Consider the following 18,493-nt stretch of genomic DNA (forward strand, 5'->3'; position numbering starts at 1 on the left):
ATCTCAGCATTTAGGACGCAGAGGCAGGCGGACTGCAGTGAATTCCAGGCCAGCCTGGTCTACAGCGCGAGTCCAGGACAGCCAAGGCTACACAGAGAAACCCTGTCTCGAAAACCCCGCCCCCCAAAAAACAAACAAACAGACTACTTTAAATAACATTTGTCATCTTTCTATGTATTGATTGTTTTCTTAAAAAATAATGCAGCTTCCTGAAGTGTCACTTAGACAGTGTAGACTGTGTGAGGGGAGGGCCCCTAACCTACCTTCTTGCCTGCCAGTGCCGGGACTCTTACTGTTTTTCTCTTTCTTTTCAGTCAGTACTGCTCCACAACCTAAGCCAGTAAGTATAAGCACACAGTGCTTCTGTGTTACTCGTGGTCTCTGAGTGCTGGGTGCAGGTGCAATGTGAAAGGTCATAGCTTGCTTAGACTTTGGAAAGGAAAGAAAAAGACTATGTCCTGCGCTTTTGTGATTTTTCTTCAGTAAATGCCATCGTGTCGTCAGCAAGTTTGTCCTGATGAGGCTTCTGTAACAGAGGTGTCTGAGTAACAAGCCCCACAGACCAGAAGACAAAGACGTCTTATTAATGTCCTTTTTTATTCAGTTTCATAGAAAATCTTCAGATTTTACATTAATGAAATACCAGGGAAAGAGTGGAATTTAATTAGGAAATAATTAAAGTTAACAATCGTCTCCAACCAGGGGTAATGGATTAGCCACCTGAAGGCCTTATCTGTTTGTAATCTCCGCCCAGGCTGACAAAATGTCAAAGAATAAGAAGAAGAAATTGAAGAAGAAGCAGAAGCGCCAGGCAGAATTACTAGAGAAGCGAATACAGGAAATTGAGGAAACGGAGAAAGAGTCGGGCCCTGGGCAAGAAAGACCTAACCAGCCAGAAGAACCAGAGAGTCCTGTTGAAAGACCCTTGACAGAGAACCCACCTAATAACATGACCCGAGAGAAACTTGGTATAACAGAGCATTGCGACAGTGACTTGATGGCACTCTTGAGCACTGGTTGTTATCGTTGTTATGTGATGTTTGGTTTCATGTATGCAGCTCGTCTGTGGGGGTGTCCTGTGAGGACTGAGACCTGGCCGTAATGTAGGCCGGCCGTGGTAAAGTGTAACTTGTTGCTTTCTCCCCAGAAGTGGAGCTAGACTTGTAGCTACTGGGTAAGGATGAAGTGTTTGTCCTCCGTCAGCAGCTGTTAGAGGGCTGCTGTCTTGTTTTTATGCCACTCATTATGAGCTCTAGAAAATGCTTTAATCTTGTGACAATTGTCCCGTTGTTAACTGCACACACATGCATCCTTTTCTCTTTGTTCCTCAGAAGAGTCCAGTTCCCCTGGCCAGGATCAGACACTCACGGAACGTGATGTAGAGGGTGGTACAGCAGAAGTTAATTGCAATGGAGTAATTGGAATCGCTAATTACACTGAAAACAGTAATAATGAAACAATGAGGCTTAAAGAGGACCTACGTAATGCTAACGACTGTGATGCGCACACTTTGAAGCAGGAACCTAGTTTCCTACACTCCCCAAATGGAGACAGCAGTGCATCTCAAGAAACGGATTCTTGCACACCTGTGACCTCTGAGGTGTCAGAGACCATGGTGTGCCAGTCCTCTGTAGAGCAGTCACTCAGCGAGCAGGACGCCAACCATCTTGAGGACAGCATTCGGGCGGAGACACCTTCTGGGGATGAGCAGGAGCAGGAGCACAACGGGCCGCTGGACAGCAAAGGTACCACACACAGCCTCCACAGCTCTGCCCGCGCAGCTCGGGCTCAAATCCCCGGACACACTGGTGCCGAGGGTTTTCTAACTTCGGGTTTACAGCAGGCTCTGGTTTGGGTTTTTTGGTGGAGAGAGGGGTATTTATTTTTCAGTGAAGCGGGTGGTGCGCTGGGCAGACTCCACTCCTGAGCTGCGTCTTCTGGTGTGCAGGTTACTTCATTATATGAGTGCTCCGTCCATCTGCATGTGCACCCGCAGCCAGAAGAGGGCAGTAGAGGATGTAGACGGTTGTGAGCCGCCACGTGGTTCCTGGGAATTTAGCTCAGGACCTCTGGAAGAGCAGACCACATAGCCATGTCTCCAGTCCGTTTAAATGCATCCTGTGGGGGTTTTGCATCCTAGAAACTGGAGGCTTAGAAAGCTTCCTCACTGGTTGCCCGGGGGTGGGGGAGGGGCTGACTAGCTAAGTCTCACTGTGGAGACCTTTGTTTCCCTTAGGCTATCAGATTCATTACATTCTTACTGATAATGGCTGTTGTCTGTAGGAAAATTCACTGCTGGAAACTTTCTTATTAATCCCCTTGAGCCAAAAAATGCTGAAAAACTCAAGGTGAAGATCGCTGACCTTGGGAACGCCTGCTGGGTGGTGAGTCACACTCATGTGCTGTGTTCTGAAATGACTGACTTAGCATAGCATGGAAAGGAGGATACTGTGGGGGATCAACCCCAAGCCCCACCCAGCTCCGTTTTCCTGCTTCAGTCACGCCTGCAGCTTCTTCCTCACCTTTGCTCACTTTGCCCTTGGGGCCCTCGTCATACCCTCCTCCCTCACACAGCTCCATCCTCAGAGTGCACATTGACTTTCAAAGCTGTAGCCTTGTCAATGCAGTTACCGTTTTGCTCACCAGGCATTGATAGAGATTCGGGTGGCTGTGTGTATTGCAAGTGTGCCCGTTACTGCAGACTTGCTCTTACAATGGCCATCTCTAGATGCAGGGTCCTGAGTCAGCTCACGTGGAATGGCTGCATCAGAGGCTTTGTGCCGAAGTGTTCTGTTACTTAACTTCAAAATACATGTGATTATATATTTTTTTAGTAATAGTTTCTTTGCAGCCCGGTGGTGGTGGTGGTAGTGCAGCACACCTTTGGTCCCAGCACTGGGGAGGCAAAAGCAGGCAGATCTCTGAGTCCTAGGACAGCCAAGGCTACACAGAGAAGCCCTGTCTCAAAATACCAAAACCTGAGTAGTGGCACCACGTGCCACGTTCCTGACTGGACAGCCCTCCTTTACACAGGGCCTCTCACTGAACCTGGGCCTGGCCGTTCTTCAGCTAGCTTGTCCTGCCTGTCATTCCTCCAAAGACCTTCCTGTGCCGTCCCCGCCTGTCTTCCACGTAGGTGCTGGGGGGTCACACTCAGGCCTACCGTAGCTATTTTCTTTGCCCTGTGTGCTGCCTTTCACGTATCACTGCTGAAATGTCTATAATCTCCTCACCCTCTCCCATTGGGTACTGGTGTGTCCCACCTGGCTGAACTCTAGTCAGTTCTCACTTTTCAGCCATTTCTTCAATTTGCCAACTTCTGGCATTCAATAATGGGATTTTATATGATTTCCAAAACGCTTGAGTCTTGTTTTTGTTTGTTTTGGGCTTGGGTTTTTGTTTGCTTTGTCTTTATGTATCAGTTTTACCGTGTGTGGTTTAGAGACAGTGCAGATTTGACTTTAAATCCAGCATCTGCCTGGTTAGGTTTTCACTCCCTGGGACAAGTTCCTGCCTGGGAGCTGGTAATGCATTGTGCTGTGTCCCCGCCCGCCTGTCCTTTGCCTGTGATGGCTCAAACCAGTATGAGAGGAGAAAAGCAGTGCCCTCAGCCCAACAGCAGCCTGTAGTCAAGGCTTCCTTCAAGGTCTTGTGTAGAGCTGGTCTAAGGGTCATCAGTTTCTGGAGCCTGTCTCTTACTGGGCCAGGTCTTTCTCCCACAGTTATAAGGGGCTATTTTGCTAGGATAGGCATAGCAGCCTGGGCGGCTCGCAGGCTGGCTGCCTTTTAGAACCTGAAACCCACCATTTCAGCAAGCACTCCTGGCATCTAAGAAATCTGCATCACCCTGAAGGGCCGGCCTGCTTTTCTCATTGTTCTGCTGTTGCTGTTTCTGTTTCCTGTGCTCTTAAGTATTTCATTTATTACTACTCTTTTCTGCTGTGACTATTAACAGAGCTTTCTGGGCCTTGTGAGTGAAATTCTTCTCCCACGTCCATGGCTATATGAGGTCTTTTCGTTGTGCCCAGTGTGGTGCTGCCGCTCGCCTACCCTACCAGGCTTGGGTGTCCTGATTGTCCAACCATGTTTCTAGGTCTAATATGGCCTTGCCTTGACTCGCCTGTCATCACAGCAGAGCATCTCCCAGGACAGCTTTGGAGAAAGCTCCTGGTTCCAATTGGTCCAGCATTTTAGACTGTCCCACACAGGACTTTTATTAAGCCTGAATTTCTCAACATTTAGAGCCTGGACCACAAATGCTATCTCAGCTTGTTTAACCATTTTCCTAGTTTTATTTGGCCCCTGTATAGGTATTATTCATCCCAGATCAGCGTGAAGAAGCCTTAAAAAGAGAACACCGTCCCATTTCCCTTAAGGGGGGTTGGGTAAGGTTTGGGGCTGTGGAGGTTTATCTTCATTGGGAATTGGTTGTATTATTTATTACTGGTTTTGTTCAGAGAGAGAATGAGGTTGGACTCAGGGATTTTCCCTGAGAATATAGAAGTATATAGGAATGAGAGGACCAAAGGTGGATTATTGAATCCACTCTGCAACTTAAGGCCTTAGTTGTTACTCACAAGGCTGTTTTTAATTCACTGGTATAGGATATTAGAGAGTGATGTAAAATAAGCTTGTTTCTAATTCACTGCACTATTCAATTTTATCACAAGACTATACAGCCTAGGTTTAATAGATAGATAAGGTAAAATATTTAGATTAAGTCTTCAAAAACCTCAGAGACCTACAGAATATGGCATTTAAAGAAATTTTGTTTTGAGAATTCTTTGAAAATGAGACAGATTGACTCCTGGCAACACCCAGCCTGCCTCAAAGAAGGTAATGAGCATCAAGGAGCCTCCTTATGGAGATGGCTTCAGGTGTGGCAAACCAGCCACTGGGCCGAAATGTCCTTGCTTTCTGCCACAGACAGAATTCTGCCTGAAATGGGCAAGCTGGGATGCAGGTGGAGTTGACGGCCTAACTCTGCCCAGACAGGGTAAGCAAGTCCTCTGTAGTCCCTGCTTCACAAACGTGCCTGCCAGATAAAGTGGGCCAGAAGGCTGAAGACGATGCTCCAACGTGTTAAAGAGTTTCGAGTGACTGTTCAGTTAGCAACGTGTCTCTGTCTCTCCCCGCCCCACCCCACCCCCCATTTTGGAAGCTGCTAACCTGCACTTCCTGTTCACTCAGCTAATTAACTTTATTCCTTCTCAAGTCTCTGATGGGGTTGAAGACAGCGAGACATTATGAGCACAGCATGAACGTAACGATTGCCCTGCGGCTCTTGTGTGTGTGTGTTGTGTATTGGTGTAAAGATATAAAAGTTTTTTGTTTGTTTTTTTAATTAGACTAAAAGGAATTGTGGAGGAATGCTGAGTGGATGTATCGACCATCAATAAAGCGCTGTTTAGCCAATCACCTGGGCAGAAGGACAGGAAGTGGAAGGCGGGGCTTGCTGGGGGAGGAAGAGCAAGTTTGGCAGTTGAGGGAGAGAAGATTGACTGGGGAGAAGGACAGAGGGAAGAATGGCCGGCCGGTGGAGCCTCGTAGCTTGGGGTCTATGTATTATGTATCAGTTTAGAGTAGTTTGTTTACCGTAATTTAGGAGTAGATTTGTATTAGTATAGTTTCCGCCAGCGTGGAGCTGACAGCCTTGGACTCTGTGTCTTTATTTAGCAATTTTAGGCTGAACTGATAAATTTTTACTGTAACAATGCTTGTGAAATTAGCTAAAGAGAACTTACTTTAGTCTCTGTTGTTTTTCTTTTTTTAAATAAATGACTATTACGGATCTCCACTCATTGAATTATTCAGCACAAGCATTTCACTGAAGACATCCAGACACGGCAGTATCGGTCATTGGAAGTCCTGCTAGGATCTGGCTACAACACCCCTGCTGACATCTGGAGCACCGCGTGCATGGTGAGCCCTACCTTGCCTGTTTGCTAGCTGCAGTTTTCTAGCAAAGCAACACAGCTGCTCACAGAACCCCTAGGGGTGGGGGTAATGAAAGCAGATGTTCTGAGACATTGGTTTTCTGTATTAGTAGATTACTAGTGTCCTTGACCTGTTTGCAGACTGGGGACACTCCTGGGAAGGCGTGTGTCTTCTGCAGTTCAGTAGCCCCAGTCACCTACTGCTTTCTGCTGGGGTGCATTGTTCCTTGATTACGGCTTTCCCCCTTTATGGCCGTCTGTGGTGGTCAGCGCTGGCCAGCAGGCATCATTGTTTTGTGGGCTTGAGCCATGCTCAGAAAGACCCTGGCTGCTCATACTAAACAGGCTGATGACATGGTCCCTACATGAGTGCCCTCAAGGGCTGGCGTTTCCAAGTCGGCTGCTGACCACAGGATTAATTGGAGGGTCCCACTTGCTCAGGGAGTGTAGCTTAGCATTTTGTTACTGTGGATACAAATTCAGGGCCAGACTAACAGAGATGATGGGGGGCGAGGAGGCAGACACGGATAAGACTCTTGCTGGACTGTGTCACCACCAGGGAAGGTCCTCTGTGTGCACATCTTAATTACGGTTTCATTCGTCCCACAAGATCAAAGTTCTCAGAGTTAAGGCTTACAGAGGAGAGGGTTGGCTATGGGTGGTAAGGCAGGAGGGTTGCCAGGAATCCAGGGTAGGACCGTCCTGGGTCACATAGTCAAGATTGTCAGAAACATCAGCAAAATCTGGAGGGTTGTTTGCATTTCTAGACGATTTGAGATTCCAGCACAAGAGGGAGCTGCTCTTCTCAAAAGTGATTTGGAACACCCGTTGGTGCCCTTGTCTGGCCACAGGGAAGCTCGGCATGGCTGGAGGAGAGCAGTGTGAGCGAGCTACATGTTTCTGGGGTACAGAGTGTCGTGATGAAATCTGAGTCACCTCAGGCATGGTCTCTTGGTGGCAAGAACATGCAGAATCGTAGGCCTATGAGCTGGATAAAGGCCCCTGACAGCCTGAGGCATACATGGTGGGGAAGAAAGTTGTCACCACAGTCACACACACAGGGGGAACTAATGAGTGAAGTGCAATTATTAAGGAACATTCTGAGTCTTCTCTGTCTTCACTGTATTGTTAGTCGAGGTTAGCCCACTGCTCATCGCCTCTATCCACTCTGCTTTTGTGTTCTGTGTTTTCCTTTTTCCACTTTGGTTTGTTTGTGCTTTAATTTATATTGGTTGCTTTTACCCAGTGGGATACCGCAGTGTCATTGCTAATTGATGATGGGTTGTTTTTTTTTTTCTTCCCCAGTTTTTATTGATACAGCTGTGTCACCTAGGTTAGGACTCCTAGCAGTAGGCACTCTGTGTCTTGGATGCTTTCACATGCCGTCTCTCTCTCTCTCTCTCAGGCCTTTGAACTAGCCACAGGTGACTATTTGTTTGAGCCTCATTCAGGGGAGGATTACACGCGAGATGAAGGTGAGTTGCCTTTTACAGCTATTGGGGTAGCAGCTACACTTCCCACTGTAACCAGCAGCATTGATAGTTCATAGGCTTTTGTTACTGTGCCAGGTACATGTAAGACCCCGGAAGTGGAGAAGCTGAGTGGGACATTGAAGTCATCCTAGCACTAAGGAGGCAGAAGCAGGAAGGTCACAGGGTCTTGGCCAGCCTAGGCTACACATCGATACTCTTTCTCACAAGTTTAAAAGTAGACACTCTGTACTGGGCTCAGATAGAGAAGACACTGAAGGAAAGATAGTAAAGATGGGCAGCTCATTGCTGAGGTGCTCGACTGGCATGTGTGAGCCCTGAGAACAAGTCCCTGCACCGCTTACATTGGGGAGACGGCACATGGCTGCAAGCCCAGCCCTGGAGAGCTGGCAGAAGGCTCAGCCTTGCCTGCCAGCCTGGGCTCTATGAGATCACCCTTGGTTTAAGAAACAGGGATGGGGAGAAAAAGAGAAAGAAATACTGAAGAGCTCCAGCAGCCCACAATGGCTGACTTGCCAATTTGGGGTTCTCTGTTTTGTTGAGTTTCCTTTTCAGCATCTGCTTGTCTTCCTTAGAAGTCAGTGACTTTTCACCCTGCTCACATGACCTGTCAGTTATGACTTGATGTTGATTTGTAATCTAATCTTTTTTTTTTTTAATTAATTTATTTTTATTTTATGTGCATTGGTGTTATGCCTACATGTATGTCTGTATGAGGGTGTCAAATCTTGGAGTTACAGACAGGTTTGAGCTGCCATGTGGGGCTGGGAATTGAACCCAGGTCCTTTGGAAGAGCAGTCAGTGCTCTCAACTGCTGAGCCATCTCTCCAGTCCCCTGTAATCTAATCTTAATCTTCAACACTACTTGGAGGCAGCACCACACCCGGCCCAGCGTTTCTCTTTTCTACAAATTAAAGCTATGTTTATTTTCTTTTCTTTTTAAGTTGTACAAAATTCTGTTTTAAAACAAAATACAGTGGATTTAAATTTTGTGGCCCTGTGAAGCCCAAACTGTCGGTTGCTCCACCTAAGGCCAGTGGGGAAGACAGTGAGGAACATCTGGTTTTGCCAGCCTCATGTCCAGATTTCTGGTGAATAAAAAAATGTTGGGGAGCCAGGCTTTGTGGAGCCAGGTATGCCCTCTGTTCTGTTGTGCAGCACAGCTGCTGCCTTTGCATATGAGTAGACCATGTGAGTATGCCTTGCTAAAACTCTAAGCACTGTTGAGAAATGGCAGGTCAGAAGCCTGCTTGTTTTGCTCGGTGCAGTTAGGGCGTGTTTCTATGAAGCTGCCACACCACATGCCTCTTGTTAGAAGGTGGCGTAATGATGGCAGGGTCCACAAGGACAGTCCTGCTCTCTGCTCGCTTTTCTTCTCTGAGACAGATGCTCTTAGCCTGTGGGTCCTGACCCCTTTGGGCTCACCTATCAGCTACCCTAAATATCAGATATTTACGTCATGATTCATAACAGCAGCGAAAGTAGAGTTACGACGTAGCAATGAAAATGATTTTATGGTTGCAGGTCAGCACAGTAAGGAGCTGTGTGTGTTACAGGGTTGTGGCCTGTGGAAGGTGGAAAAGCTAGTGCTCTAGAAATGCAGAGCTATAGGTTTACAGAGCTTTAAAATGCCCTACTGTCTCTCTCTTAGATACTGTGTCTTTGCTTGACAAGACTCCATGAACGTACATGCTACAGAATACACACAATGATTACAGTTACATGGGATGGGACCTTCAGCTACCAAGCTGAAAGTTAAAGTCTGTGTGAAAGGTCCCATGTAGGGGCCCTGTTCTCCATCCTCCAGTCCGAACTCATGGCCAGGCCAGTCCCCAACCCCGGCTGTTCCTCTGCACCTTGGCTTTTAAATGTGTGTGATTTATTTAGCAATTGTAGTGATCTGGGAATGCTAATGTGGTGTTTCCTCTGCCTGAAGAACCCACTAGACCCAGGCTTATGGCCTAAAGTAAAGCTGTGGTATAGATGAGCTTCCAAACTTAGGAAGCTGGCAGGTGGGCAGGCACATCTGTAGTCTTCTCAGTCTGCCCTGGACACATTGGTTTTATTTGTCACGAACCAGCTACCCCATTGGGAACATGCTCATGGAAAACCTTGCTTCCTGCTTCACTTTGACCCTGTTGGTTTCAGCCCACTGGGCTCATGCTGTAGAGCTGCTAGACAGAGTTGAATGGTCAGAGGACTTCCCCGGTCTCAGGTAGACCAGCCCAGGGACCACTCGAGCCATCAGAGCTTCTCAGCCAGGGTTAACTTTGGATCTCCCTCTGGGCTGCCTGGAGCGGTGCTGAGCTGGTGTCTTTGGAGTGAACTCTGCATTAAATACACAGTCCATTTCTCCTCTAGGACAGAAAGCAAGTGTGCAGTGCCCTATACAGTGGCGTCTGTCACCTCCTGTGTCTAGAAGCACATTTGTCATTTCTGCTCTTGTGTTCTTTGCTTTGAAATGCCTGTGTGTGCAGATCACATCGCTTTGATCATAGAACTTCTGGGGAAGGTGCCTCGCAAGCTCATTGTGGCGGGAAAATACTCCAAGGAATTTTTCACCAAAAAAGGTAAAGCAAATCTATTTGTTCCCAGTTCTTAAAGGGGTAAAAGCGTCTGACACGAGAAGGTGCGTGTTTCTGGGTCCTGTTCCCTGGGTACTGCAGAGAGTGAGTACACCCTGAGCCCTCAGCGTGGCTTCACAGGCGCTGAGCTGGGTCTGGGTGGTTTCTTCTGTGTCTTCCAGGCTGACATGGAACTTACAATCCTCCTGCTGGGTTAGAGGTGTGTGCCCACCCCTACTTCAAATGTTTTGATTCTGTGTTTCTCATACACTGAGTGTGAAACTGAAATGGAAAACGAATCAAAGGGTCTAGGAGCTGTCTGGGCTAGTGTTTGTCGGGCCATATGCCCCTGTCCTCACGGCTGCTAACCAGCACTGAGGAGCCCGGGCAGGGCCATCTTGAGAAACAGCTTAAGTCTCGTGAGCAGGAAAATGATAAGATGCTCTTAAGGGTCCCTTTGTGTTCAAAGTCAGTCACAGCGGGTGTGATTTGGTAGCCCCCAGAAAAAGGTGCCCAAATGTCCGCACGTGGAGGTTCTTAGCATTGCCCTGGGAAAGCTTTTGGTTTTGTTCTGTTTTTCTTTTTTGTTTTTTCAAGACAGGGTTTCTCTGTGTAGCCTTGGCTGTCCTGGACTCGCTTTGTAGACCAGGCTGGCCTTAAACTCACAGTGCTCTGTGCCTCTGCCTCCCGAGTGCTGGGATTACAGGCGTGCACTGACATGCCTGGTGGGAAAGCTATTAATAAGCCTTTAGGTGCGTCATACAGGCAGGACAGAGCCCCCTAGTTCCTGTTGCTTGAGAGGCAGGAGCCAGGATTTCAAGATCACTTCAGGCAACATGCCATAGCACCTCTAGAAACTGCCACTTCAAGTTGAAGGTACAGCTCAGTGGTGGAGGCTGCCTGGCTCACAAAGGCCTGTGTGATTTGCCTGTCATTTGTTGAGCACTCAGAGTGGTGCCGCTGAGGCCGCGAGTCTAGATTTGTTGGCACTTTTGTGTACATATGTCCTGCTGTAAGCTTTTTATTTTTAAATCATTGCCTCATTTTGAAGCAGCATTTGCAGGACTGTGAGCCTGTGCTGTCTCCCCCCAGGTGACCTGAAACACATCACCAAGCTGAAGCCTTGGGGACTGCTGGAGGTCCTGGTGGAGAAGTACGAGTGGCCCGAGGAGGAGGCTGCTGGCTTCACGGGCTTCCTGCTGCCCATGCTGGAGCTCGTCCCTGAGAAGAGAGCCACTGCTGCCGAGTGCCTCCGGCATCCGTGGCTGAATTCCTAAGCCCTCCTGCCTCTGTATGGAGCTCGTCACTGACCCACCCGGCCCTTCCCTCTGACACACCCCCTCTTTCCTTTTCAGGGTGAAGCTCTTTCTTCAAGGGTTTCTGATTTTTTTCTTAATCCAACATGTTCATTTGGGTTTGCTTCCTTGATCCTGTGGAAATCCCCACAGCCATTGGGCATCCTAGGTGAATTTGGCCTTGGTTGGGCTCTGCCAAAGACTAAACGTATGAACAGCCTCACCCTCTGCCCTGCCCTTTCCTTTAGGTTGTCAGTGCCCTTTTTAAAGAGCTGTAAGACCTGCGAGCCTGTCCTTAATTCACTGACTCTAAGAGTCATATTTTCTAGTGCATATCCCGCTGCCAGCACACGGCTGAGGAGGGGAAGGGTGTGAATTCTGTGAACAGCGGAGACATTAAACGTGCTGTATCCAGGCCGCCTCATCTTCCTGGATTCTTTCTGTGTTTCCTATGTTCACATTTTTACCCCCTGCGACTTTTATGCTATGTTTTTCGATGGGCACCGTTTTGTCACTGTTGAGAGCACTGTCAATTCCTCTCGTCCTCTCACACCTAAGGCCCTGGAATCTGGAGTCTGATTTTTAATGTGGACAGAACAGAAGCAGCGAGTGACAGTCCCTGGGAGCCTCGGGTGGTGTGGAACTAGTTCTTGTCCATGTCTTCTGTTGCTTTGGTCTGCTCTTCCTGTTTTGAGCACCCTTCTGGCACTTCTGAGCTTGAGTGGACTGTCCTGTACTAGAACACTGGGGTGATCCGGACGGGAGGTTTGGGGTTCAGAGCTGTCCCATCTGGGGAGTGTTCCCACATTCCAAGTCCTTCCCAGACATCTCTCTTCTTTCATCCAGTTTTTCCTGCCTTGCCTAGAGTTCTGGCTTGACTCAGTTTCCCCATGTGGCTTTGCTGTTGTCATTTCTCAGAGGCTTGGGGTCTTTCATGAAACCTTGGGTGAGGAGCCAAGGGGATGGGAGGATGGTGCTTTTCTCGTTCTTTCCCTCTTGGTTTTGACATTAGCCATCCTATGCTGCTATTTCCTTGTATAGTGTAAGTTTTTAACTACAATTTTGAGATGATTGAAATGTACTTGAGGCTTTTTCTTCTTAATGCAAAAAGGCTTTGTGAATTTGGTTTTAGGCTCGGCCTCTCATAGACTTGATTACCTAAACATTACATGTTCCTTAGGTGAAGCAAGCATCAGGAGGACAGGCTTGGGGTCACATGACAGCTGCTTGCTCATTTAGCAAGGACCAAGTGGGCCTTGACTACAGCACTCTGGGAGCAGCTCACCCCCTTACTTGCAGAAAGCCACGGAGGTGCAAGCCAAGGCTCCCCTAGCAAGCCGAGTGAGATGGCCCCTGCCTCCTGCCTGTATGGAAGATGGAGAGTCACCCTCTGATTGGCTCACCAGCAAGCAGCCTCCTGTAACTCCTCAGCGTCACCTGAGGAACTGGCCGGCCATTCATTGGCTCTTGATTGGCTACTGCTGGAACCAGCCGTGTTCCTGTAGAAAGAATCTGTCAGGCTACCTATGCACCTATCAAAATAAAGAGAGCAGATGACATCACATAACGGCAGGGAAACCCCACAGCAGTTGACTCCGCTCTGGGTTGACATCTAAAGCAATAGCAGACCTGCCTGAGGCTGTTGCCAGCAGGTCGGCTGTGGGCCTACAGGGGTCCTGGAGACATGACCAAGAAACCCAGGCCAACAGCAGGCTTGCTGCAATCAGTGATTCCACAGGGAATTTTACTCGGGGGAGATCCTGGAACTTCATTCTGGAAACAAGTCCCACCAAATAAGGGCTTTCCCCTACCACGTAAGGAGCCAGAGGACCTGGGAGAGCCGGGCAGCAGTGCAGGAGCTGTCTGTCCGCGGCTCCTGAGCTTGGCTGAGCACAGTTGATGCTGCAGAGGCCAGGTCTCACCCGAGGACTGCTGTCGGCTCTTGGTTAAGAATAAAGCCCTGATATGTTTTGTATTCTTTCTACTGAGTGCATTGTTTGTGTCCTCACAAATACAGATCAATAAACAGAGTATTTAATAACCTTGTTTTCTGAAGTCTTGTTTCTTTGTTGCCAAGCAGCTCGCTAAGTGTGCGATGAAGCAGTGACCCGGGCGCCTGCTCTTTTGTGGGGTTTGTAGTTTTGCTTCTAACTCTTAAATTGTGGGGTTTGCCTGTGTTTTGAAAAAGGTGTATACAGAGCTTATTTCCCACATTCAGGAGATGGCCCAAGTCAGTGACTGTTTGCCATGCAAGCCCCACAAAAAAGGGCCAGGCATGAAAATTAAGAGCCAAAAGTATGACAGCTTTGCAAGGGTGGGGGCAAGATCCATAGGGCTTGCTGACCAGCCGTTTTTTAGCTGAGTCTGTTGGAGTGATGCCTTGTCCCCCCAAAGAGTAAGCAACAAAGGAAGGCACCTGGAGCCAACGGCCTCTCCACAACAGTTCCCGTCAGTGTGTGAAGGATTTTTATTGTTCCTCTTAGTCTTAAATTACTGATAGACACAATGCCTTAAGTTTCCAGTTGAGCCACTGGTGGGGCGGAGCCAGTTGTGTGGGGTGTTCATGTGCCTGCCTGACTCCCTGCACTGTGGTAAATCCCTAGAGATGGAAAATTTGTCAGGTAGAGGAAGTGTGTTTTTGTTTGTTTTTGTTTTTCATGACAGGGGTTCCCTGTGTAGCCTTGGATGTCCTGCACTCACTTTTGTAGACCAGGCTGGCCTCGAACTCACAGAGATCTGCCTGCCTCAGCCTCCCAAGTGCTGGGATTAAAGTCGTGCGCCACCACTACTCGGCTGAGGAAGTATGTTTTTAAGACCTCTGATAATGTAACCTGAGAAAGGGTTCAGTGCATTGAAGGGCTTGTTGTCATCTTTGTAGAGTCTTGCTGTTTGCTGTGCTGAAGTCAAATCCAGGGCGCTGGCACATGCTGGGCCAGAGCTGTGCCCTGAGTGGCGTTCTCCACCTTGGTTTGGGTAACTGGCCTAGACCTTGTCTTGACTCAGCCATGCAGGCGCCGCCATGGCTCCATCTGGTGCCTGTTGTGTGTACACGTCCTGCTTTGATTGGAGTGTGTTGGAATACTGGTGAAACTAAAAGTGTCTCTTACTGGTTTTATTTGCCACTTAATTTTCTTATTTGATTCAGGTTTGTTTTTTAGGGTGTGGGGAGATCTGAGACAGGGTCTCACTATGTAGTTAGTTGTTCTGGAGTTCGCTGTGTAACCCAGGCTAGCCTCTGCCCCCCAGCGGCTAGGATTAAAGGCACACACCGTCAACCCTGGCTGTACTTGGGTTTCTTTTGGAGGGCTTTCTCGGTTTCTTTTTTTAGTTGTTTGTATGTGTATATGTGCCCAGGCATGCATGCATAGCAGGGGTGGGGAGGAGTTGGTGGTAGTACGAGGGTTGCTTCTCTCCTTATACCATGGCTTTTAGGACCGCGTCTCCTCAGGCTTTGAAGGCAAGCACTTTGACCCTTGAGCCATCCTTTCTTTCCTTCTTTCTATTTTATGTGCATGGGTGTTTTGCCTGCACGTGTACTGTATGAGGGTGTTGGGTCTCCTGGAACTGTTAACAGTTATGAGCTGCCATGTGGGTGCTGGGGATTTAACCTGGGTCCTCTGGAAGAGCAGCTGGTGCTTTCAACCACTGGGCCATCTCTCCGGCCCCCAAGCCTTGCTTGCTCCATGTAGTGATCCAGATTTTAATTTGCCTTTTATATTTGTGGTGTTTTTCTGTTAGTCATAAAAGGTACTTTTGTTTTGTTCTGTTTTGTTTTTTGAGACAGGGTCTCTCTGTGTAGCCTTGGCTGTCCGGGACTCACTTTATAGACCAGGCTGACTTCTAACTCACAGCGATGTATCTGCCTCTGCCTCCCGAGCGCTGGGATTAGAGGCGGGCGCCACCACCCCACAGCTGATAAAAAGTCCTTTTTCAAGTACTTCAAGTAGCTACTTTTTAATCTCTATTTTATTTTGGTTTCTTTTTTTCGTTTGTTTTTTGGTTTTTTTCGAGACAGGGTCTCTCTATTGCCTTGGCTGTCCTGGACTCGCTTTGTAGACCAGGCTGGCCTCGAACTCACAGAGATCTTGCCTGCCTCTGCCTCCCGAGAGCTGGGATTAAAGGTGTGCGCCACCACGCTGGGCTTATTTTGGTTTCTTACACCTACCTTCCTTCTCTACCCCAATCCCTTCCAACACCGGGTAAGAGAAGGCTGGTGGGGAGAACGGGCGTAGTTTATAATTCTCGCTAGCTATGCTGGTTAGGGTCGCTGATTCCCTTGGGGGAAGTCCATCTTCATTTCAAGACATCTCCAACTTCTCAGCAAACTGCATCAACAGCAACCAGGAGCAGCATTGGGGGAGAACCAGCATCCTTTCTTGGGGCCTCTGTCTGTCTCTCTCTGGCCTCTGGCATTTATTCCCTTTCCAGAGTCCTCAGAATTAAACTATTTGTAGCTAACAAAGACCACGCCCCTCTTGGGGTCCACACTAGGCAGTTTGCTGCTGTGGACAGTCTCTATCGGCCCCATATCCCACAGCTGAGATTAAAACAAAAATATGTTTACAATAACAACTAAGTTTTTAAAGACATCAAAACTTCTGCTACGAAGTACCCATGAGCGGCATAGTGTTTGGGGTTTGTTTGCTGTGCTCTTGTGTATTTAATACCCCATAGCTGGCATAGCAATGTACACCTATAATTCCATCGCTCAGGAAGCTGAGGCAGGAGGATTGCTACAATTTTGATGCTCACCTGGACTACCCAGTGAGACTGCTGTGTTGTAATCGCATTGACTAGAAAGTGGCCTGTGGGCTAGAGATGGCCCAGAGGTTAAGAGCACTGACTGCTCTCCCAGAGGTCCTGAGTTCAATTCCCAGCAACCACATGGTGGTTCACAACCATCTATACTAGGATCTGATGCCCTCTTCTGGCCTGCAGGTGTACATGCAGACAGAGCACTGTATACATGATAATAAAGAAATCTTTTTTTAAAAAGTGGCTTCTAAGATGCAGCAGACCATCCTTGGGTCTCCCTAAGTCCCAGCTAAATGCAGAGGCTAGAAATTGCAAGCATCACGTGTCCAACGAGACTCCCAGAGGCTAATCCAGCCCAACCCAGCCTATCAGATTTAACCTCTGAGCCTGATGAGGAAAATGCTGAAGTTGGTGAGTTCCTGCACTCTGAAACAAGGCATATGACACCAGAGAAGCTTTGGTGACTGTTGGGAGCTGACAAAGCACTCTGTCTTCAGAGCATTGACCAAGTGATAAGGTCTGGGGCCTGCTGGAGTCACAGATTTTCCAAAGTTGAAAGCAGGTATTTACATAAATAGTGTACAGAAATACTGAGATATTAAGTGGGGAGGTTTTGTTTTAAGTAGGGTGTGTGTGTGTATTGAGGCGGGGTCTTGCTGGCTACCCTGAAACTCAACTGCGTAGACCAGGCAGGTCACAAATGGTGACGGGATTAAAGAGATGTATCACCATGCCTGTCTTGGAGTATCAGGTCGGCGTGGACAGACGTGGCCACTCCTTATAGAGGGCAGAGGGCTTCTAATACCACACAGTGCCCCGTTGGACTTAGCACCTTCAGTCCTCCATTTTGTCTACTTAGGCCCAGCTTGCCATTCTTAGCGCAGCAAGCCTCCGGCTGGAGAGCTTGGCGTGCTGAGGTTGTTAGCCCTGTCCTGCTCCAAAACAGATGTCTGGTGCCCACTGCAGCAGGGCAGATCCCAGGGCTGGAAGGCTCCTAGGCCAGGTGACGTGCAGGTTCGTAGAGTGTCCCATTGCTCAGCTGCTACAGGATTATACTAAATGCCCATTTCATCAGAAAATAGCTGCAAAATGGAGCCCCAGGCCTGGGAAGATGACCCTAATGAGTCTGAATCCCCAGCACTCAAAAGCCTAGGCGTAGTAACAGGCAACTGTAACCCCAGCGTTGGCGAGGTAGAGACGGCAGGCAGTCATTCTAACCTGGTCTACATAGCAAGTTACGGGCCAGTCAGCCGTACCGTGAGGCCCTGTATAAAGAAGAATGAATGAATGAATGAATGAATGAATCAAAGAGATCGAGAAAAACACTAGACCATGGTCTTCCGGTGCATATATGTACATGCATCCATTCACCCATGTACAAACAACACAGAAGGTCACACTAACTCCTACCCCCCACTGTTTCGTAGTTTTGCCAGTAGAGTGGGATAGGAGGGGTGAGTGACCCGTCACGGGGCCTGGGTTAGGAAGACGCATGGCCTTTGTCTGTAACCCCCTAGTACCCGTTTATTCGGCATTGGACCTTCTGAGTGGCCTATGGACGAGGGCCGTGGTCAGTGAGCAGCTGAGAGCCCAAGTCTGACAGGCTGTGACGACCCTGCTGGCAGCTTTGCTGAGATGCACAACCCACAGAGATCAGGTCAGTGTTGTGCTAAGACCCTGCTTTCTGGGACGGTGTCCCCAGCGGTGAACAGCCAGCAAGGACTGCAGAGAGCATTGGGGGTTTCTTTCCAAAGCCCACATTTCATCCAGAAATAACCAGTTTTCATTTCTGACACAGAGTCAGTATAGATACCTACCCCCCCCCCCCCCCCCCCCCCAGCTAGCCCTAAGATCTTCAGCCTCAACAATCAGGGGACTTCACCACGTCTGATTTTTGTTGTTTAGAGGAGATTTTGTTTGCTTTTTGAGACAGGGTCTCACATAGTTTAGGATGTCTTCATACTTGCTATGTAGTCAAAGATGGCCTTGAACTAATTGTCCTGCCTCTAGCAAATGCTGGGGTTATAAGTCTGTACCACCTTGCCTGGGTAGGAGCTTTTGTTTCCTGACAGCCAAGGATAAAAATGCAGCGAGGCCAAGCAAGGCTTGTCAGTGGTGTTGAGTGTAACCCTTTACCTGAGAGGACAGCCCCACAGGTAGTTCCTTAAGTGGGGGAAGCCCAGATCCTGTTTCTCGGGGTCATTCACTGAAGGTAGTTAACAGGTAGTCATGTCGCCGTTTGCTACAGTGAACGGTCACCTATGTCACCTAACCTGGGGCCAGCAGAAAATCACCCATCTGATATGTCAAATCCCAAGTTCCTGTAAATTTTTACTTTCATGTAAATGGCAAGTTTCTGAAGCTAGGAGCCAGCTCCAGCTGGTACACTGTAGGAAATGGGAGTTTTGGTTCTTATGAGCTCAAATTAGACTTGGGAACTTCTCAGTCTGTGT

The 18,493-nt window shown here is 48.4% G+C and overlaps 1 protein-coding gene across 1 annotated transcript in view; it reads left to right on the forward strand.

Moving 5' to 3' along the window:
• Srpk1 (SRSF protein kinase 1) overlaps positions 1-12,817 on the forward strand; it is a 40,175-nt gene extending 27,358 nt beyond the window's left edge. The window contains exons 9-16 of the mRNA XM_051153435.1: positions 315-340; positions 755-968; positions 1,332-1,745; positions 2,284-2,384; positions 5,815-5,922; positions 7,342-7,411; positions 9,904-9,996; positions 11,083-12,817. Coding sequence (XP_051009392.1) covers positions 315-340; positions 755-968; positions 1,332-1,745; positions 2,284-2,384; positions 5,815-5,922; positions 7,342-7,411; positions 9,904-9,996; positions 11,083-11,267 — 1,211 coding nt within the window. The 3' untranslated portion in view covers positions 11,268-12,817. The remainder of the gene's footprint in view (positions 1-314; positions 341-754; positions 969-1,331; positions 1,746-2,283; positions 2,385-5,814; positions 5,923-7,341; positions 7,412-9,903; positions 9,997-11,082) is intronic.
• Positions 12,818-18,493: the final 5,676 nt, after the last annotated feature.

This window comes from Acomys russatus, chromosome 11 (genome assembly GCF_903995435.1).
Source record: "Acomys russatus chromosome 11, mAcoRus1.1, whole genome shotgun sequence".
NCBI lineage: Eukaryota > Metazoa > Chordata > Mammalia > Rodentia > Muridae > Acomys > Acomys russatus.